The sequence below is a fragment of the Bufo gargarizans genome, chromosome 9 (assembly GCF_014858855.1).
Source record: "Bufo gargarizans isolate SCDJY-AF-19 chromosome 9, ASM1485885v1, whole genome shotgun sequence".
In the NCBI taxonomy this organism is placed as follows: Eukaryota; Metazoa; Chordata; class Amphibia; order Anura; family Bufonidae; genus Bufo; species Bufo gargarizans.
The window spans coordinates 111,630,288-111,654,148 of record NC_058088.1 but is presented as its reverse complement, the minus strand read 5'-3'; the positions used below and the strand labels follow the sequence as shown (position 1 = coordinate 111,654,148).

Here is a 23,861-nt window from a genome sequence, read left to right as displayed (position 1 = left end):
TCTTACTCTTAAGTTTATGTTGCTACACTAGTGGGTGCATGTCCTGTACATTGTTTCTACTGCCTGAATAAAGACGAGGATTTTAGCTACCAAAGAAAACGTGAGTGCTGGAACTTTGTTTTATAACTTATGCCATAGAGGCTCACCTGCCTGTTCCATGCACGCAGGTGATCCAGGTTGATTGAGTGAGCTGGACTTTTTGCTACGTATCTTCAGAGAAAGTTGTCACCGTGATTTTGTAGCAGTCATGTTAATGCTCCGTGTCTCAGCTGAAAGGGGCTTGGCTTTTTTCACGCAGCGGGATCCGCTCGTGTGAGAGACCTAAAGGTAGCATAGACTTGCAAGTGTCCCAAGGTTGCCAGCATTTCAAGAAAGTAGTCGTAGGAAAGATTGACCCCTTTTACTATCGGCAGCACAGACTAAGGTCAGAAGGCTTTGCTGAGCAGCTGCAGACAGTGAAGAGACAAATGCTGGGCACAGGATCTCCCTTCCTCATCCTGCAGCCACAGAAGTGACATATTGGAGGAGTTCTGCAGAGCATTGCGCAAGCACAGGCAGGGGGAAGATCCTGTGTGTATCAGCAGTGTCATTGTACAGCTGAGAATTGTAGTTCTACACATACAACATGATGCTGAGTATTGAGTATCTCAGCAGTCAGACATTTCACTCAGGGCAGCACTTTTATTCACTCCCTTTGCAAAGCAGGGGGAGGGGCACAAATATTCATGAGAAAAACCTCAGAGATTGTTGGTATTGCAAGTAACGGGCCTAAAGAAAACCAGAGAAATTAGGAAATCGAATTTATTTTGCTTAAAACTTGCTTAGCTTATGTATATATTGCTGACCATCAGATTTCCAGTGCTGTATTTCTTATTTTTATAACTCTGGCATCCCATTTTGAGGCAGTCTCTGGCTTACAAGAACTTAATACTGAACTAATGAAGCCATTTTTATTTAATCCATCTCAGGCTACTTTCACACTGGCGTTTCTGGGTCCGGTTGCGAGATCCGTTTCAGGGCTCTCACAAGCGGCCCAAAACTGATCAGTTTAGCCTCAATGCATTCTGAATGGATAAGGATCGGTTAAGAATGCATCAGTTTGCCTCCGTTCAGCCTCCATTCCGCTCTGGAGGCGGACACCAAAACGCAGCTTGCAGCGTTTTGATGTCCGCCTGACGATGCGGAGCCAAACTAATCCGTCCTGACTTACAATGTAAGTCAATGGGGACGGATCAGTTTTCACTGACACAATATGGTGCAATTGAAAACTGATCCACCTCCCATTGACTTGCAGTGTAAGTCAAAACAAATCCGTTTGCATTATCATGTTTTGTTCATGGTAATACAAACGGATCCGTTCTGAACGGATACAAGCGTTTGCATTATAGGTGCGGATCCGTCTGTGCAGATACCAGACGCATCCGCACCTAAACGCAGGTGTGAAAGTAGCCTAACGGGTCTATATTAATGGAATTATAGTAGACAGTTTTAAGAGTGAGTTCACACACAGGTATTGGTGGCTTTCCCTTCCAACTTGGCAGTTTTTTATCTAAAAAAAAAAAAAGACCTTGGAAGGGCCTATAAGACGCAGCGGCCCATAAGACTCACCTAGGTTTTAGAGGAGGACATTAAGATATTTTTTTTTTTTTTTTTTTTTTTTCGGTAGACGTCAGATCAGACCAGCAATCGGACCCCCAGTGTTGATCAGACTTCAGCTCACAGCCCCAATCGGACCTCAGGTCAGACCCACAATGTTAATTTAGACCTCAATAAGACTTTAGATCAGACCCCAATGTGAATGACCACCCAGCCATCAGCCTCTTGTCAGCCCCAGACATGGAGCAAATAAAAAAAAATCCACTTGCCGCTCCTCACCTCAATCTCTCTTCTTTTTGCCGCCGCTGTGCTGTGACCCGACGCGTACAGCGGTGAGATTTTACCCCCACTTTGGCCGAAAAATACGGTATACATCTCCTTCTTGCTGGATCCAATTCTTGGGATTAAAAATCTACTAGATTACAGTATATTAACCATGAGTACAGTTATCTTTGTCCTTACATTTGACACTTAGATGCTGGAGTAACTTTGGGAATGGTCCTTTTACATGAAGCTGCTACTTCTGAAATGGATGTAGGAAAACGCAAGAGTGAGTACCTAATTTAAATGAGAAAACCTTAAGGAGAGACACCAGGAGAAATGCAGAGCCTTGTATAAACCTAAATATATTTGATAAATGCCTGTGATAAGTGGTCTGTATATAAAGCTTGCAATTGACATCAATATCTACATCTTGAAAGGTTTCTACCATCAGAATTTCTGTTATGTAGCTGACTGACATTAGCGATGCGCTAATGTCAGCAGTACATAAGTGTTCTTTTTACAGCAGGAGCGCGTCCTTCACTCACTGCGCCTGCGCCAAATACAGAAGTGGATGGCACAGGATTTTGTCAGCGATGCTGCGAATTTGGACATCAATCAAGAGGGGTGGGCTAGACTGAGGACCTGGGATGGATAAATGGTTAGTATACTGAGCCTCTAGGTGCCGATACTACGCCCACATAGCACCTAGAGGCTCATTAGCATATTGTAAAAGTGTGTTTTTTAGGAGGACGGCTGCAGGGACAAATGTAAAAAGAACACTGTCATGTACTGCTGACATTAGCACATCGCTGATCAAATTCTGATGATAGAAACCCTTTTACTGGCTTAAAGGGGTTATTCAACCCCTAAAATGCCCGGCCATAAATTGATATAATTATTCCCCGCATTTATACATCTGTCAGTATAATGCCCCCCAAAATGACCTCATACAGGTTGTACTTACCCCACTCGTTCCCGTCACAGCATGCTGTTGGCTAAACCTCTCCTCGCTGGATGTTTTGATCCACATCAGGAGTGACGTGGGTGCCAGGGAGCAGGGTAAGTATAACCTGTATGAGGTCATTTTGGGGGGCATTATACTGACAGATGTATGGGGATAATGCGGGGATAATTGTTTCAATTTATGCGAAGTCTGCAGGACCACACTGCAGATGAAGGACACGTCTGCTTCAAGGCTGTTGACACACCTTTAATGTCTCCTACCTTTGCCTGTTAAAACATGGCGGTGGGACTTCTAATTGCACAGCTGAGTACTTGAGGTGCTGTCTCTGCTCCCTATTGTGTATGTAAAGTCCTGTGATAGAGGGCTCCCATAAGACGTACATGAACAGATCTGAAAGATCTAATGTGGTCCAGCCATAGAATAACTGGGCAGGGGACATGCTATTAGAAATTAGAAGTGCAGCCTCAGGCTGTGGACCTTTTAACTTCAAGTGAGATTTCACAGAAGTCAGATTTGAATATGCATACCTCACAGCTTTTGAAAAGCACAATATGCTTTACAATACGCAATTTTTTTTCATGCTAGGCCACGACTCTTACTCTAATCAAAACAATTATACACACCCAATCCCACAGTCCCCTTAAGGCCCCAACATAGTAATTATTTCCCCTTTATGCCCCCTCCACGGTAGCCATGCCCACATTGGGCCCCCCTCCACGGTAGCCATGCCCACATTGGGCCCCCCTCCACGGTAGCCATGCCCACATTGGGCCCCCCTCCACGGTAGCCATGCCCACATTGGGCCCCCCTCCACGGTAGCCATGCCCCCTTCACAAGAAGAAAAAACACTCACCTGTTTCCTCCTGTGATTAGAGCTCAGCTGCCAGCGTTCCCCAGAAAGTAGCAAGCAGGATACTGTCGCACATCATGTGGAGGAGGAGCAGCGCACAGGCTGATTCCTGGCCCGCAGACTCCTACTATACAGTCCAGCAGGGCATACCTCGGCCATTCCGAGACCGTGGGACAGCCACCGAAATCCTGGCACATATCAGTAGTATTGGGTTATAGCCAACTTCTGTGGCAGAAGACACTAGGACAGGTTTAGGACTGACCTCCTGCAGGTCACAGACCAAGTGTGCCTAAAATGCTTTATTATTCATTTATTTATTTATTTTTTGCTAATAATACAATGAGGGTTGCCTGACATAGTTTAAAAAAAAGTCCTCAAAGGCAGTAATTGTATAAGGTAAATGTCAATATTTTTTTCTTAATAATTATTAATTAATTTCATCCACTTCCAGTACCGCTGTCCAATCCTTTTTGTGACTACAGCGATGATGTACCCATATATCCCGGGCACTACAGCAACCAATAATTGGCCTAAGCAGTATATGCCACATGACTATTGAGACCAGTGATTGGCTGCAGTGATCATGGGGAGTACATGGGCGTGTCATCGCTGCAGGGAGGATTGGACCACCAGCGGTGGAGGATGAAATTGGTGAGTATATGTTCTTGGATTTTATCACAATTGAACTTGTGCTGCAAAAATTACAACAAGACATTCAGCCATATTGTCATCCCTTTTCATTTAGCTACTCTGCAACTGAGAATCAACCGTCATTGGAGAACGTTCAATGAGTGACATAAGTTGAACCATTAGGTTAGGGATACACGGTGACATGTCATGCAACAAAAAGGTTTAACTACATCTTGGATGGATTTTTTGCAACTATTGCAATGTGACACCATAGACCAAGGATGCTCAACCTGTGACCTTCCAGCAGTTGTAAAACTACAACTCCCACCATGCCCTGCTGTAGGCTGTCCAGGTATGCTGGGAGTTGTAGTTTTGCAACAGCTGGGGGGCCGCAGGTTGGGCATTCCTGCCATAGACTATCATTATAATAAATGATGCGCAACATTAGTGAGACACGTCACCGTGTAGCCCTAGCCTTAGATAACTCGGTGGATTCCCATCCCTTATCACTTTAGTAAAAATTGCTGCTGCACCTGAATAGAAAAATGGTAATATCACTAAGTAAAAAGGATGACAACCAACAGCAGTTTACCATTTATAGGGCCATTGTCATGCTTTTGAGTGGAAATCCTCTTTAAAGGAAGGTGGCTCTCCATGGTAAAGCATTGCAAGTGCGTCCGCCTTACAGAACTGGACATAATTGCCTGTATTTGAGAGCCGTGTAAACTGCATCCTGCAACATATGAAGTCTGACTTTGTCTTCCTTTGATAGTAATGTGTGTGGCAGGCTTGGGGCTGATGGTGCTATTCTTCAGCTGGCTGCTTTCTGTCTTCAGATCCAAATACCATGGATATCCATACAGGTAAACCATTGCATCTTAATATTAGACCTGCTTACCTCTGAAAACTTGTGTAAGATATGTAGACAGGAGTCTCGCCCTACATGCAATATAGTACCATTAAAGGGGTATTGGGATATGTAGGCAGGAGTCCATAGTCGCATTAAAGGGATATTTGGCTTTGATTATTGATGGCCTGTCCTCAGGATAGACCATCAATATCAGATTGTTGGGGGTCAGATATTTGAAAGGGTCGCTTCGCTCTGTTGAGCACTGCAGCCTCTTTAGTGTTTACAGCTTCATACCATTCACTTTGGAACGAGCAGACAGCCCTTCTTTTCTTTTTTCTTTTAGCTTTCTGATGTCCTAGATGCAGCTCATTTGTACTGAAGACATCGGTAAGAGACATAGGAATGGTTCATGCTACTTGCTCACGAGGATTCACCACAGTGGATTGTGTCTAGGACACATTTTGCAATAGAACTTGTTATAATTGAGATGTTTTTCCTTGGTGGTAACCGTGAACCAAAGACCTGATGCAGTGCCTTAGTGAAATGCAGTGAAACCCCATCTCCCCGAAAGTACAAGACCCCCTCCTGCATTCCATATAAAGAGTATACAGCCTAACAAGAACATTTCATCTTTCTTTTCTGCATAACGGTAGAGTACAATGTGAAGATCCTTCGACAAACCTGGTGCAATGAGATTTCTTTATTTGGCCTCCTAATAAAACTAACTTTTGGTAGCTTGGTATTTTTGGTGATATGTTTTAATATGGATATTACTTTTTTGGGTGGGGGGTGTTCACTATTGTTTAGCTGTATATGTTTAAAAAAAAAAAAAAAGATTCACCGTGAAAGCACAAGTCATTGATTACTGCTTCAAAGAATTGTTCATGTGAGGCCTAAGGTTATGCTGAGAGGTTAAGTACCATTGTAATACAGGAGGAAGGTACAGAGATCCTGCTAATGTCTTACCATTTACCTGATGGTAGCACCATTTAGCAGCTCCGCTTGTTTAAAGAGCATCAACTTAAACCAGTCATACATCTTATTAGGGTTGATCATGCTGAGTTAAACCATCCCTCTGTATATTTTAAATCGTTGGCCTGTTGTACAGAAATCTGAAGTTTATTACATATACTAATAAGATGTTTGGAGCACCGAAGGGCAGGCCTAGCCCCTCAGAGCACCACTGCCCCAACGTCTTTCCCATTTTGCCGCTCCTTAAAGTGACAAGGCCAGGCATCCTCTCAGTTGGTCCTGTAATCCTATGCACGTGTCTGTGAATGTTGAGTCGGCACATGCGCAGTCTAGATCTCATTTTTTGAGAAAGCCTGCTGAGATCCAAACTGTGCAGGCTCTGATCCTAGACCCATCTCTCGATGCTTGGAGTACCTCATTAGCATATGCAATAAAGTGCAGATTTCTCTGCAATAAAATCAACTATTTCATATTGTTTAACTCTGCATGATCAACCCTTCAAAATCAACTTGCTCAGTTCCTCCTGCTGTATACCACGCTACTTATGTTACTTTCCTACAATGAAGCCTCTAATATTGTGCATTATACCAAGTATAATATTATAAGATCATACATCCATGTAATGGAATATGAACAGAAGATCAGTGTTGTGTACCTAACAGAATGGACGGGACGGGAGCTTTACATTGCTTCTTTAAGATGTTTATGCTGGGTTTATTTATTTCACTGTGTATTAAATGTACTTGAATATTCGACTTTCAGAACCAGAAACAATCTCTAAGAAGTGCCTGACATATACACAGAGTAAACAGCTTAAGGCTGCTCTTGTGTTGTGCTGCCCTATTGGGCGACTGATGTCTTAGAATATTTTAGATTTTCAGAATTCTTAGAAATGAATCAAATGCGATTGCAAGGTAATAAAATGCACAGTTTTTTGACACTGCCTTGGAAAACGTTATTGCTCTCAATTTCTAATTGCTTGCAGATTTGGCTCTTCTCGGTACAGGCGTTTGTAAATCTTTTTATCTTAAAGGGTTCTCTGCGAGTTGAGAGGCGTGTTTAGTTGTGTGTTAAAACTTTCTAATGGCCTCAATTCAGTTCCCGAGTTGAGATCTTTGGACCACATATCTGTATAGAGTGCATACATTGCAGCCTGTTACTTTTTTTGTGTGTACTGTGCTTTATGCATATTCTGCAGTCTGCATGGAAACAATCTTTTTTGGAGCTCCTGGAGAATTCCTTTAAAAGGAATCTGACATTGAACAAGTAGTTTGATCTGCAGGCAACATGTTATAGAGCAGGAAGAGCTGAGCAGATTAGGATAGGAATGTATGTATATACAGTATATATTTACTCACACATACAAAGTAAGGCTGGTTTCTGATAGCTGTGTGCGGTCCAGGAAAAAAATTGTCCATGAGCTGCCCACATTTCCTGGACCCACCATGGCTCGGCTGACTTTAAACCTATTGCATCATTTGAACATGGGGACAGTAGACAATTTTTTTTTTTTTTTTCCTGGACTGCACAGGGCCATCTGAAACCATCCTTAATCTGGGCTTATTTTGGGCTCAAGTTCAGTCGATGGTCCTACTCGGTGACTGACTGTATAAGTGTACATAAAGAGCTGTTGGTCATGGAGTAGAAGTGGCCACTGAGCAGAAATAAAAATTAAAAAGGGACATTTTATACTGAATATTTCCCCTATAGATCAATCTGTCCAGCTCCTCTGGCTCTATATCAAGCTCATGTTCAATGTGACTGGTTCCCTTAAAAGCACACAATATGGGTAACTAGGATGACAGACTAACAGGGCCCATTCAGCAGAGAGATTAATCATTTTAGAATACCTCGGTTTCTGGAACAGGTTTCTTTAGTGGATGCTCCAGATGAACCTTGCACTTTTACAATCTGATTTTGTGTTACTTGAATCTTCTGTATTCATCAGTGAAGCCTGCTCAAGATTGGGTGAACAGAAAAGTTTAATAAAATTGTTCAGTATTTTGGTCAACCATTCTTAGTCATCTCAAAGTTGCATTTCTATTTGCATCATGCTATAGTGCATTTACGAAACACGAAGAGTAAAGAAATCTTTGAAGTTGTAGCCTACTAATAATAATGCATGCATGTTGGCCAAGCCTTAACAGTGATATCTGAAAAACGTTTTATTGATCTGTCTGATTTCTTCACATTTTTCAATAAAAATTATTTTGAATTGATTTCTTTGCAGTGTGAATTTTTTTTTACCCTTCCTTACTCTACCGTATAGTGACTTTTGACACAAGACTACATTCAAAAGGCCATTGCTTGTCTATTAACATGGCCTTTTTTAAATTTATTTTTTTATTTAACGGCCAGTGAATAGCGGCTGTCTAAAAAAAATAGAGCACACCTTAACCTTTTCTGTATTGCTACCACCCCCCAAAACTCAATGCTTCTTTTAAACTTCTACAACATATCCTCATGGCAGCCCGTATTCATATAGCACAACAGTGGATACAGTCAACCCTCTGCGTCGGAGCAGTCATTAGGCGGATCAATAAAATAATGCTCTTTGAAAAACTTACAGCCATTCGTTTGGATAGGGTAGTGCACAAAAAATATGGTCTCCCTGGATATTGTACTATGCCATTTCAGACTTGCACTACTATGTTCAGCTGTGATAAGTTGTTGAAATCGTACAAAGTCATAGGAATATATCTGCTTTGTCGGACTATATTGTAGTCTGTATGTTTGACTAGATATTGGATCATCGGTACTGATCTTTAATTATTTCCTGTTTTTATCTTTTGTGTATATTCCCCCACCCCACCCCCGCGTGGGGTGCATTGGCAGTATGTTGCCATCATTCATTGTTTAAAAATCCAATAAATACCTTTTTGAAACTAAAAATATACACACCCATTTAGATTTGATTTAAGTGAAGGGGTCAGGAACCACCTCAAAAGGGTCAGTTCCTCCACATATACAATAGCTAATATTTACAATCTCCCTATATAATTCATACTGTGTCATATAACATTATAATTCACATTGTAACAGCAGAGAAATAAAGCGGAAGGCACATACCTATAATTTATACTGATGGAGGTGCTTAGGAGTTGTGGAGAACACGTGCGGCGTCTGTGTTGCGACTGGGCTTAAGTCAAAGCACTATTTGCTCGTACGTACATCACCTCAGAACCGACAGTACATTTTAGTCCCTCGTACATTGGGCAGCACGCATGCTACCAGTTCCTTCACTTCCGGTAACATGGGCCAGTTGGCGTCATGTATCTAGGTTATCAAAACCTAGCCTATAGTAGAATGTATTGTAAACCCGGCAGGCAAGTGCTACTACCCTTTATGGAATCAGAAAACCATTTACTACCTTTCAAATTAAACTAGCCGTTATTAACCAGTGGTACATGTCTAAATACCTGATTAGAAGCAGACATGTAGTTTAACCACTTCAACCCCGCTAGCTGAAACCCCCTTAATGACCAGGCCACTTTTTACACTTCTGCACTACCCTACTTTCACCGTTTATCGCTCGGTCATGCAACTTACCACCCAAATGAATTTTACCTCCTTTTCTTCTCACTAATAGAGCTTTCATTTGGTGGTATTTCATTGCTGCTGACATTTTTACTTTTTTTGTTGTTAATCAAAATGTAACAAATTTATTTGCAAAAAAATGACTTTTCACTTTCAGCTGTAAAATTTTGCAAAAAAAACGACATCCATATATAAATTTTTCGCTAAATTTATTGTTCTACATGTCTTTGATTAAAAAAAAAAAAATGTTTGGGCAAAAAAAAAATTGTTTGGGTAAAAGTTATAGCGTTTACAAACTATGGTACAAAAATGTGAATTTCCGCTTTTTGAAGCAGTTCTGACTTTCTGAGCACCTGTCGTGTTTCCTGAGGTTCTACAATGCCCAAACAGTAGAAAACCCCCACAAAGGACCCCATTTCGGAAAGTAGACACCCTAAGGTATTCGCTGATGGGCATAGTGAGTTCATAGAACTTTTTTTATTTTTTGTCACAAGTTAGCGGAAAATGATGAGATTTTTTTTTTTCTTTTCTTACAAAGTCTCATATTCCACTAACTTGCGACAAAAAATAAAAAATTCTAGGAACTTGCCATGCCCCTCACGGAATACCTTGGGGTGTCTTCTTTCCAAAATGGGGTCACTTGTGGGGTAGTTATACTTCCCTGGCATTCTAGGGGCCCTAATGTGTGGTAAGTAGTTTGAAATCAAAATGTGTAAAAAATGACCTGTGAAATCCTAAAGGGGCTCTTTGGAATGTGTGCCCCTTTGCCCACCTAGGCGGCAAAAAAGTGTGACACATCTGGTATCGCCGTACTCAGGAGAAGTTGGGGAATGTGTTTTGGGGTGTCATTTTACATATACCCATGCTGGGTGAGGGAAATATCTTGGCAAAAGACAACTTTTCCCTTTTTTTTTTTTTATACAAAGTTGGCATTTGACCAAGATATTTATCTCGCCCAGCATGGGTATATGTAAAATGACACCCCAAAACACATTGCCCAACTTCTCCTGAGTACGGCGATACCAGATGTGTGACACTTTTTTGCAGCCTAGATGCGCAAAGCGGCCCAAATTCCTTTTAGGAGGGCATTTTTAAACATTTATATTCCAGACTACTTCTCACGCTTTCGGGCCCCTAAAAAGCCGGGGCAGTATAAATACCCCACATGTGACCCCATTTTGGAAAGAAGACACCCCAAGGTATTCAATGAGGGGCATGGCGAGTTCATAGAATTTTTTTTTTTGGGCACAAGTTAGAGGAAATTGATATTTTATTTTTTTTTCTCACAAAGTCTCCCTTTCCGCTAACTTGGGACAAAAATTTCAATCTTTCATGAACTCTATATGCCCCTCACGGAATACCTTGGGGTGTCTTCTTTCCGAAATGGGGTCACATGTGGGGTATTTATACTGCCCTGGCATTTTAGGGGCCCTAAAGCGCGAGAAAAAGTCTGGAATATAAATGTCTAAAAAATTTTACGCATTTGGATTCCGTGAGGGGTATGGTGAGTTCATGTGAGATTTTATTTTTTGACACAAGTTAGTGGCATATGAGACTTAGTAAGAAAAATAAAAAATTCCGCTAACTTGGGCCAAAAAAAAATGTCTGAATGGAGCCTGGATCAATGACAGGGGGGTGATCAGGGAGTCTATATGGGGTGATCACCACCCTGTCATTGATCACCCCCCTGTAAGGCTCCATTCAGACGTCCGTATGATTTTTACGGATCCACGGATACCTGTTTGCGCGCGTTCACAGGAAATCTCGGCCCTCGCGAGATGACGCGTATATGTGTCACTCTGCGCAGGGCTGCCGCCTCCGGACCGCACATCTGCGTTAGGCGGTCTGGAGGCGGTTAAAGGGAACCTGTCACCAGGGGTGTCTTCTTTCCAAAATGGGGTCACTTGTGGGGTAGTTATACTGCCCTGGCAATTTAGGGGCCCAAATGTGTGAGAAGAACTTTGCAATCAAAATGTGTAAAAAATGACCGGTGAAATCCAAAAGGTGCACTTTGGAATATGTGCCCCTTTGCCCACCTTGGCAGCAAAAAAGTGTCACACATCTGGTATCGCCGTACTCAGGAGAAGTTGGGGAATTTTCCGCTAACTTGTGACAAAAAAAAAAAATTCTAGGAACTCGCCATGCCCCTCACAGAATACCTTGGGGTGTCTTCTTTCCAAAATGGGGTCACTTGTGGCATAGTTATACTGCCCTGGCAATTTAGGGGCCCAAATGTGTGAGAAGTACCTTGCAATCAAAATGTGTAAAAAAATGGCCTGCAAAATCTGAAAGGTGCTCTTTGGAATGTGTGCCCCTTTGCCCACCTTGGCAGCAAAAAAGTGTGACACATCTGGTATCGCCGTACTCAGGAGAAGTTGGGGAATGTGTTTTTGGGTGTCATTTTACATATACCCATGCTGGGTGAGAGAAATATCTTGGCAAAAGACAACTTTTCCCATTTTTTTTTATACAAAGTTGGCATTTGACCAAGATATTTTTCTCACCCAGCATGGGTATATGTAAAATGACACCCCAAAACACATTCCCCAACTTCTCCTGAGTACGGTGATACCAGATGTGTCGCACTTTTTTGCAGCCTAGATGCGCAAAGGTGCCCAAATTCCTTTTAGGAGGGCATTTTTAGACATTTGGATCCCAGACTTCTTCTCACACTTTAGGGCCCCTAAAAAGCCAGGGCAGTATAAACACCCCACATGTGACCCCACTTTGGAAAAAAGACACCCCAAGGTATCCAATGAGGGGCCTGGCAAGTTCATAGAAATTTTTTTTTTTTTCGCATAAGTTAGCGGAAATTGATTTTTTTTTTTTTTTGTTTTTTCTCACAAAGTCTCACTTTCCGCTAACTTAGGACAAAAATTTAAATCTTTCATGGACTCAATATGCCCCTCAGCAAATACCTTGGGGTGTCTTCTTTCCAAAATGGGGTCAGTTGTGGGGTGTTTGTACTGCCCTGGCATTTGAGGGTCTCCGCAATCATTACATGTATGGCCAGCATTAGGAGTTTCTGCTATTCTCCTTATATTGAGCATACAGGTAATGAGATTTTTTTTTTTTCCGTTCAGCCTCTGGGCTGAAAGAAAAAAAATGAACGGCACAGATTTCTTCATTCGCATCGATCAATGTGGATGAAAAAAATCTCTGCCAAAAAAAAAAATGGAGGGGAAAGGCGTCTGCCAGGACATAGGAGCTCCGCCCTACATCCATACCCACTTAGCTCGTATGCCCTGGCAAACCAGATTTCTCCATTCACATCAATCGATGTGGATGAATAAATCATTGCTGGGATTTTTTATATATATATATATATACACATACACACATACACATACACACATACACACACATACACACATACACACATACATACACACACACACACACACATACACACACACACACATACACATACACATACACATACACACACATACATACACACACACACACACTTTGCCAAAGCATAGGAACGCCGCCTCCTCCTCAGCTCGTATGCCTCGGCAAACATATCTGTTACTGCAGAGGAGAAAATCCCGTCTTGCAGCGCGGCATACACCGACTTGCGTGTAATCTGACAGCAGCGCAATGCTTCTGTCAGAATGCACATCGGTGCTGCAGCTGGTCGATCGGTTGGTCCACCAGGAAGGTAAAAAGACAAAAAAAAGAAAAAACCAGGCTGCAACGCAATAATTTTATTAACTTTGCAACAGAACATGTAACTTTAACTTTTTAACTGAACATTAACCTTTTTGCTTACTGGCTTTTTTTTTTGTTTTCTTTTACCTTTTATAGAACAAACCTCTCCTTCCCCATGGGTCAATGTGCAAAGCGCAAATTGCCCAAAGATGTGGCGAAGTGCGTTATGCACTTTGTCCCATGTGAAAGGAGACGTTTGCAGCAGCAGCAGTGAGTGAATGGGCCCTAATAGCCCTGTGTGCCTGTCCTGGTGAGATGATCCCTATGCTAATAGTGTACCTGTGAGTGGTACTTCCGGAAACACTCTCCAAAGCATAGGGAAGGGTGGTCAGGACAGTCAGGACAGAAATAGCAGGTGTCACGCCTTATTCCACTCCTGCTACAGACACAACATCTTTTTCGGGGTGACGGTTGGGTTGAGGTACCAGGAACGACATTGGGGAAATGTCGCTCGTGTAGACGGCTAACTACACTGGTGGATGGGGCCACGGAACCTCCTGGGTACAGGAGGTTCTCGATGATCTCTTCCTGAAATTTGAGGAAGGATCCAGTTCTCCCAGCCTTACTGTAGAGAACAAAACTATTGTACAGAGCCAATTGAATTAAATATACAGACACCTTCTTATACCAGTGTCTGGTTCTGCGGGAAACTAAATACGGAGACAACATCTGGTCATTGAAGTCCACCCCTCCCATGTGGAGGTTATAGTCGTGGACTGAGAGGGGCTTTTCAATGACACGGGTTGCTCGCTCAATTTGTATTGTCGTGTCTGCGTGAATGGAGGAGAGCATGTAAACGTCACGCTTGTCTCTCCATTTCACCGCGAGCAGTTCTTCGTTACACAGTGCGGCCCTCTGCCCCCTTGCAAGACGGGTGGTAACGAGCCGTTGGGGGAAGCCCGCGCGACTAGTTCGCGCGGTACCACAGGCGCCAATCCGTTCTAGAAACAAATGCCTAAAGAGGGCCACACTTGTGTAAAAATTGTCTACATAAAGATGGTACCCCTTGCCGAATAAGGGTGACACCAAGTCCCAAACTGTCTTCCCACTGCTCCCCAGGTAGTCAGGGCAACCGACCGGCTCCAGGGTCTGATCTTTTCCCTCATAGACACGAAATTTGTGGGTATAGCCTGTGGCCCTTTCACAGAGCTTATACAATTTGACCCCATACCGGGTGCGCTTGCTTGGGATGTATTGTTTGAAGCCAAGGCGCCCGGTAAAATGTATCAGGGACTCGTCTACGCAGATGTTTTGCTCTGGGGTATAAATATCTGCAAATTTCTGGTTGAAATGGTCTATGAGGGGCCGAATTTTGTGGAGCCGGTCAAAAGCAGGGTGGCCCCTGGGACGGGAGGCGGTTTTGTCACTAAAGTGCAGGAAACGCAGGATGGCCTCAAAACGTGCCCTGGACATAGCAGCAGAGAACATGGGCATGTGATGAATCGGGTTCGTGGACCAATATGACCGCAATTCATGCTTTTTTGTCAGGCCCATGTTGAGGAGGAGGCCCAGAAAAGTTTTAATTTCGGAAACTTGGACTGGTTTCCACCGGAAAGGCTGGGCATAAAAGCTTCCCGGGTTAGCGGTGATAAATTGTGTGGCATATCTGTTTGTTTCGGCCACAACTATGTCTAAAAGCTCCGCAGTCAAGAACAGCTCACGAAAATCCCAGGGCCGAACCGATCTGAGCTGTCTCAACCCGAACTCCAGACTGGGCAGTGAAAGGGAAAACTACGGGTGCGGCTGAAGTTGGGGACTGCCAATCAGGGTTTGCCAGCACCTCTGGGATTCTAGGGGCTCTACGGGCACGTCTTTGCGGTGGCTGCGATGGGGTCACTACTGCACGTGCCACCGTACCAGCTTCAACTGCCCTTCTGGTGCTCGCTACTTCACCAGGTTGTACGGCATTGCTGGTACTAGGTCCAGGGAGGGCTGGGCTGCTGGTGTATGCCTCACCACGTAATCCGACAGCACCAGCCCCACTCTGCTGCTCTTGAAGCGGATCCTGCGCAACCTGTGGTCTAGCGACACGGGGCCGGGTACGCCTGGTGGTATCAGGGACCTCAGCCTCCTCGTCCGAACTTTGGGTCAGAGAGCCACTGCTTTCTACAGGTTCGTATTCTGACCCGCTGGATTCATCAGATGAGGGTTCCCACTCCTAATCCGACTGGGTCAGAAGCCTGTAGGCCTCTTCAGAAGAATACCCCCTGTTAGACATGTGGGCAACTAAATTTAGGGGTATTCCCTGAGACTACCCAAGAAAAAACAACATTGCTTACCGGTAATCGTTTTTCTCGATACCCATGACGGCACCCAGTACGACTCAGGACCTCCCATCAGGACAGGAAACCTGAGAAGATAAAAAGGACACACCTCCACCCAACACCAGTGGAAGAAATAAATTGTTCTCCGGAGAGAGTGATAAGGGATTAAGGACCCCCTTTTTTTTTTTTTACAAATCTATATTACTTCATATAGACCTGACTGTATCCTATATATATATATATATATATATATATATATATATATATACACACATAATGTATATGAAAGTCTTCCCCCAACCTGGAGACTGGCGTCATTGCTGCTTATCTTTTTTATCTTGGGTTTTGAAAAGGAAGCCGCTAGATTTCCTCTGAAAACGATCCCTCTCCTTCCTATCATAGGGCTTGCCCCTCTGCCTTCTAAAACTCTGCTGGGGCCTACGAAAAAAGGGGGGCTTCTGAGGGACAGGAAACCCCCTTTTTTTGTCGGAGGCCTTCTCCAGGATGTCATCTAAAGATGACCCAAATAACCTGTCGCCCTCACACGGAAGGGCACAGAGTCTGGCCTTGGATCCCTGGTCACCCTTCCAGGATCTAAGCCAAATAGCTCGTCTAGCCGCGTTTGTCATAGCAGAGGCTCTGGCGGAAAAGCGCATCACATCAGTGGAGGCATCCGTTAAAAAATCGGCTGCTTTTGCGAAGGAGGGGAGAGAGGCTAGGAGCTCTTCTCTAGGCCTTTTTATTTTAAGGTGTGTTTCTAGCTGGTCAATCCATAGTCTCAACGACCGGGAAACCCAAGTGGCTGCGACTGCCGGCCTGAGACAGGCGGCTGACGTCTCCCAAGCCCGCTTAAGATACATATCCGCTTTTTTGTCTAAGGGGTCAGAGAGACAACCTAAGTCATCAAAAGGGAGGGCAGACTTTTTTGCAATCTTGGCGACTGGTGCATCCACCGTAGGGGCCCTATCCCAGCTTGAGGACACTTTTTCTTCGTAAGGGTACTTTCTTTTAACCGAAGAGGGTATGAAGAACTTTCTGTCGGGATTTTTCCACTCCTTTTTAATAATCGCCTGCATGCTCTCATGTACAGAAAAAACTCTATGTCTCTTAGGGCCTAAAGCCTGGAAGGCCTGATCCGCAACCGATCTGGACTCCTTAATGTCCTCCAATTGCATAGTCGCTCGGACCGCTTTCAGTAACGGCTGAGTATCATCAGGGGAAAAAAAGGACCTCCCTGAGTATTCCTCGTCCGAGGAGTCCAAATTACTGGAATCTAACTGTCCGGATTCTCTGGCTTCACTATCGGACGAGTCCATTTTCCCACTATCATATTCTGTGGCTTTATCCGGGGATCTGGCACGGCCTTTACTGAACGCCTTGAAGGACGCTTTGATTAGGGACTTCATAGATTTTGTAAGGGTTTTGGACTGTTCCGCTACCAGCTTGTCTATACAAGCTGTGCACAGAGACTTCTGATAGGATGCAGATAGAGCCGTCTTACAGTCTGCACACTCCTTGTGTTTGGACTTGGAGGATGACTTTTTAGGAGGCTTTGGGATCTAAGACAGAAACACCATATTAGTAAAAAAAAAGGAACATTCTCACCAAGTGAATTTTTCCTCTCCCCGTCCTTAGGACCAATACCGGACTTGGAGGCCTCAAGGGGTCCGGGGGATCAGCGCGTCCCTCTGTAGGTTCCGACATGCTTCAGCTGGATCCTACTTCAGCACATTAAACTGTGCCCCGCTGGCTGCCTGCACCTGCTGCCGTATTTATAGATTTAAAAGACGCGCCTCGGCCTCACTTCCGGGTCCTGCCGTCGGGAGAGAGCCCCGCCCCCTCCTACGTCATCAGCCGGCCCCCTGAAGGACGGCCCCGCGCATGCGCATAAGCGCTTAGACGCGCGGGCGCCATCTTTAATCTGGGCATGTCAGCGTGGGGAGCCGCCTGAACACGGCCACAGCGGCTCCCCGCAGGACCGGTAACGAGTGCGGGAGCAGGCAGACTTGTGGGGAGCGGCTTCCGGCACGGCCACAGAACTACCGCTCCCCAGGGATAGGTCTTCACACGGCCAAGCCACAGACCCCCCCCAGCGCTGGTTCCTCTTAAGGTATGTCCTGCAGTGATCTGCTGTGCTGCTTCTCAGGAACTCCCATCCCGGAGGACAGGAAACCTGAACTGGTGTTGGGTGGAGGTGTGTCCTTTTTATCTTCTCAGGTTTCCTGTCCTGATGGGAGGTCCTGAGTCGCACTGGGTGCCGTCATGGGTGAGGGGAAAAAAAGCAAGCCTGTCTTACAAAGGGGAGGCTAGCGAAGTACCGGAGGCCGCTGCGGTTGATAAAAAATATCAAAACTGATTTTTTTTATCGCCGCAGTGCGTGAAAAGTGATTGTGCAGTGAACCCAAAAAAAAAATTTGTCACTGCGGTGGGGCGGGTGTGGGCGAACGCACGTGTGGGCGACCGATCAGGCCTGATCGGGCAAACACTGCGTTTTGGGTGGAGGGCGAACTAAAGTGACACTAGTACTATTATAGATCTGACCGTGATCAGTTTTGATCGCTTCCAGATACTATAAAAGTACAAATGCTGATTAGCGATACGCTAATCAGCGAATAACGGACTGCGGTGCGGTGGGCTGGGCGCTAACTGATCGCTAACTACCTAACCAAGGGGCCTAAACTATACCTAAAACCTAACGGTCAATACCAGTGAAAAAAAAATGTGACAGTTTACACTGATCACTTTTTTCCTTTCACTAGTGATTGACAAAGGGGTGATCAAAGGGTTAATTGGGGTTCAGGGGGGTGATCTGGGGCTAAAGTGTGCTGTTTGGTGTACTCACTGTGAAGCCTGCTCCTCTGCTGGATCCAACCGACGAAAAGAACCAGCAGAGGAGCAGGCAGCCATATATCAGATCATATTTACTAATATGATCTGATATCTGGCCTTTGATTGGTTTTTTTAAAAATCGTCAGCCTGCCAGCCGCGATCATTGGCTGACAGGCTGGTGACCCGACCCCCCTCTACGAAATGCCGGCGCGAACTGCGCATGCGCGCGCGCATATTCGCGCGCACATATTCGCGTCATCTCGCGTCTCGCGAGAAGACGCGTATATGCGTGACTGTGCGCAGCGCTGCCGCCTCCGGACCGCACATCTGCGTTAGGCGGTCCGGAGGCGGTTAATATATGGAATCCTAAATCAGAGCTAAGGGATTAATTTTGACACAAAAAACAATTAAGGCATAGACTTTGTGGTACAATTTAGACTTTTCCCATACTCTCAAATATATGTACCGATAAGAATATAATGGACATTTTACTCTCACAGACACATGTGTCTCCTCTGTCCCTTCAACAGGTGATTTATTGTTAGTTGAAATAACACCATCCTTCCTGAACAAGGACTCATTAACATAGTCTACACTTTAAATTCTTCTCATCATGCTTTAGGAGTGTATGCGTCCCTAGTGAGAAATATATAAGATAATAGATGGATTGACGTCCTTCATAATATTTGTAAAGGGGGAATATTAATCACCAATATTTATGCAAATATCAATATTCATAAATAGGAGGAGCCGTCTATTGATGACTCCGCCTATTTATACCTTTATATAACAATAACACAATATTTTCACTATACTTTGCCTTACGCTAATCACTAAGCTAACTGCATGCGCCTTACTAAACTAACTATCGTTAATAACCACACATTACACAGATAGTTATATGTAAAACATAGTATTTATTAATACCAACAATACACTACGCACGCAATACACTAACAATACAGTACTATAAATACAGCACTAAACTACACTACACGGTTCCCAAATTCCACCCACAAACTAACTATACAATACACACACACGTATTAGCAGCCCACCCCACCTGTCTAATTCTATCCCTAAGAGTATGACGAAGGGTTAATGGTAGCACTGCAGGGGTGAATGCAGGCCACGGACGTTTGGTAGGGGACCAGCAATGCAAGGGTTAATACCTTGCAAGTTTCTCTAGTAGGATTAGGGTAAGGGGAACTAAAGGGTAGGGATCCAGCAATGCAAGGGTTGTCTACAGCAATGCAAGGTTTAATACCCTGCAAGTGTCAAGGGTACAGAGAAGGGTTGAGTATGGGCAGGTTGTGGGTAGGTAGTGGGTGAGAGTGAGGTACAAATAGAAGGGATCAGGGGAGTAGGGGTTTGGATCGTTGGTGGGATAATCAGGGGAGTAGGGGTTTATCATTGGTGGGATAGCGGTAGGGGTTAATCGATACTTAGCGTTCTTGCTCGTTCGTCTAGGGCCATTTCCAGGAGCATGTGGCCTCTCTTCCTTCAGGGTTCTGTTCCCATGTGAGTCTCATTGTAGCCCAGATGCAAGAGACCCTCTTCCTCTGTCTTGGACTGATATATAAGTCAATCTCACTCCCCCCCCCTTCCCCCATCCAAGGTGTAGGGAAATGACATCATCGTGTGCGTGTGACGGAATGCATGCACTCAGATTGCAACAGATAATTGGCTGGCCCCCCTGAGGCTTACAATCTGTACAGCCAAAGACACCATGGCACCACACACACACACACACACACACCCATGTCATAAACAGTCCCTAGACAGAAGGTGGGGGAGCCCTGCTGGGCATGTTTCAAAGAGATCTATTGATCTTCTGAAGTGACCAGAAACTGGACAATCTAGCCATCTGGTGCCATCACCCACAGGTATGCAGCAGGAGGAGGCGGGGGCGCCATGACTGGGGGACATAACTGGCCACATGCATATAAGACAATTGGGGCATATCTATATATACTATATATACCCAACTCTAATGTAAGTATAAATGGACATGTGTGCAAATACAGGGGCATACAGACATATCCACATATACAGACATAACACTATGACCTTCCCCCCCTCTGGCCATACAGGCAGGGCTGGATTAACGTAGGGGCTGATGGAGCTGCAGCTCCAGGCCTGTTAGCGGTTTTTCTTGGCAGGTTTGTGGTTGTTATATTATGAGGCTTCAGACCTCCACACCCGTGAATATTTCCCTGTGCAACGAATATCCCCTTTGCTTCTGATCAGAGAGATAAGACAGCCCTGACTCAACATAGGTTGTCAATATCTGAAATCTTTATTCTCCCAGCACATAGTTTATAGGGCTTGTTGGGGGTGGGAACATAGTGTCCTCCCAGATCCAATTTGCACCAATCCTCCTAGAACTCACAAGGCATTGGGAATCATGTGTTTGTGAATATACAGTTGAAACTTTACTAAACAATGCTGACATCTGCTATATACAATACATGAAAGGGTTATTTTACATTGAACAGGTTTCTTTCTCCATGCTAACAAGTTAAATAGGAAATCACACGTTCCTGTCAATGTATGCGAGGTGAGGTGTTAAATAGCCTTTTGGTCAGGAAGGCTTCTATTGTGTCCAAGACTGGCAGAGGATGTAAGATATGTTAATGTGAGGTACTGTATTTCCATAAGAGATGAGGCTTGTATAATATATGTGTCTAATCTGTAATGTATCAAAAGTAAGATTATGAAAATCCCTTTCAATCCAACCATTGATCCCAACTTTTATATATATATATATAAAAACTGGGATCACTGTATGTTTTCCTCCATCTAAGGCTGTGTGTGTGTATATGTATATATATATATATATCTAAATATGTGTGTGTGTGTGTGTGTGTGTGACCCATGAAGACACTAAAGACTATGAAGGAGATGAAAAAAAACCTTCTGTGTAATTTGGCGCACAGTAGGAAAAAATCTCCTGCATAGTGAAAAGAGAGAAGAAAGAAAAGTAAGAAAAAACATAAGGCATGCAAGTTCTACACATAGATAGGATATTCAGGTTAGACCTTTTACTGGGCTAACCCCGCCCTCCATGGCACATGGCTGCCCAGTAAAGTTGCAGATATGCAGGTACATTCCACCTTATGCCTTGACCAATAGAAATTCCCTTTAGACCTGGAAGGCATACATTCGCACACTTCCTGAGAGTGACGGTGGGTGGCGCTCAAACACTCACCATCCACCACCACACCCAGAACACGCGCAAATGCTCCCAAATGAATCAGCCCTTTTTTTAAACAAATGTGGCCCTAATCGGACAGCATCTATTTAATCTGGCACAAAGATGCTACTAACCCACAGTGAATCTCTGTTAGACATGGTTCCAAAAGGGGGGATCAGTCCCTGAGGAAGGTCTTTTAAAACAGAGTCGACCAAGAAAGGTGATATAGCATTCACATGGACACCAGTCTCACCAACCAATGTTTCATGTTGGGGCGCCCATGGTTCAGTGAGACCGGCATCAGCGTGCCATACCCCACCGTTGCTGATGAGGACCCGCTGGTAGCTTTCACTAAGAACATTGCTCTCAGAGCCAGCAGCCATTAGATCCCTCTCAAACCAACGGTGGCGGCTTTCACATGGGTAGAAGGAACCAGAGTGCTGATCTATAGACCTACATACCATTACTAAGCCAAGAAGAAAGTCTACTATAGTCATCCTATGCTTAATAAAACTTTCCACGACAGTTCCCTCCTCTCTGCAATATGTCCCCTGTGTTCTTATAGTCTCTTGCTGAATCTTCGTTTTCTTCAGCTTGCCCTCGTCGATTGTGGTGCTCCTTGGGTGTTATTGCCTCCATGATGATGCTTCATCCTTCGGTTCGATTCTTCAGGGAGTTGACTCTGAGCGATGTCCTGATGTGGTAAGGTGTGGCGTGGCGATGAACGTTTAGTTGGACATCGATTCCATCAAAGACATAGGTTGATCCGTGGTGTATCTGGGAGCTGCGATGAGGATGTGATTATCTGCACGTGACTGGGCCATCCGATCGATCAAACAGCAGGAGCATCTCACCAGGATATATATGATAAAGAGAAAAACAACAACATGAGGATATATACTCCTATTTCCTTCAACCAGTTACCTATGGAAATCAGGAAATCTCCAAAACCACCCAAAGCTGTGAAAGGATTCTATCTCTCATTAATAATAGCCCTATCTATGCCCTGAACTACAGTGACCTTATCTATATGGGCCTGGACTTTATCCCTGGTATCTGCAGTCCTCTCCTATAAACTCACAGAAACCCCCCCCCCCTCCTTAGAAGCTTAAAGATAATCCAGTGCCATCTTTTCCTCTAAGACGAGGGTTGGGTTGGTGCACCTGTTGGCAAGGGAAACAAAAGCGAAATATCATCATAATCAATGTTTTTATTTTTTCAATCAGTTTGGTCATATATTCCTCTTGTATCTGCTGCAAGTATCTAGGCATCAGAATTAATGGACTCATTGTCCATGGGGCTGGGAAAGGTCTGCCCATACTACTCCTCCTTTTTAGCATAGACCATTTAGCGTCTTTGCTCATCCCTTGAATCTTTGATGCCCTTGCATATATTGTTCTACTGGGCTGTGCAGACTGTACATGCTCAGACAAAACCTGTTCCCCAGGTTCTGGGAAACCAGAAACTGTGGTAGAGTCAAGTGTTCGCATATCTCATCATCTGATTCTGTTGTTAATTTTGGGGGTGGGACAGGAGTTGGAATCACAAAGGGGTTTTCACTTTTGCTGTCTTGTATTTGAACTGCACAAGTCAGTCCAAAACTTTTGCACATAGCCATGCTTGGCCACAAGTATTTATATACATTTTACTCCAATGAGGGTCTCCTTATCAACCCAAGGATCTGTATAAAATGGACCTAAACACCTCTGGGCAAACATTTTTTAGACTTTCCCCCAATTCATTTTTAGGAGACAGTTTCACCATAGAGATTTGCAGCAGACTCAGGGTACATGATTTTCAGTTCCAAATTTAAAATTGTTTCTTTATGGGATCCTTCTTACCATAAGAATTGCCCATTTTTTTTTTTTATTATTTTTTTTTTAGCTAAAATATACAGTGAGATCAGCTGAATTTGAAGGTTTATCTAAGGATAATTATGTTTGTGTTCAGTGCGAAAATACTTACTGATAAACCTTATGCTTATCAGTTTATGTGTTTGTTTTTTTTAATCCTATTTCTTCTAATTCAGGTTCATAACTACTCCTGAATTTATGGCAGATTTTATACTATTCTGGATGGAATTACTTCTAATTCAGGCTCATATTACTCCTGAATCTATGGCAGATTTTAAACTATTGATGGACAATTTTATACCTTCAATTTCAGCATGAACTCGCATACAATCTATACATAAT

General features: G+C 44.0%; 1 protein-coding gene across 1 annotated transcript in view; it reads left to right on the top strand.

Moving 5' to 3' along the window:
- MAGT1 (magnesium transporter 1) overlaps nucleotides 1-8,345 on the top strand; it is a 39,195-nt gene extending 30,850 nt beyond the window's left edge. The window contains exons 8-10 of the mRNA XM_044305224.1: nucleotides 2,072-2,146; nucleotides 5,077-5,167; nucleotides 5,498-8,345. Coding sequence (XP_044161159.1) covers nucleotides 2,072-2,146; nucleotides 5,077-5,167; nucleotides 5,498-5,513 — 182 coding nt within the window. The 3' untranslated portion in view covers nucleotides 5,514-8,345. The remainder of the gene's footprint in view (nucleotides 1-2,071; nucleotides 2,147-5,076; nucleotides 5,168-5,497) is intronic.
- Nucleotides 8,346-23,861: the final 15,516 nt, after the last annotated feature.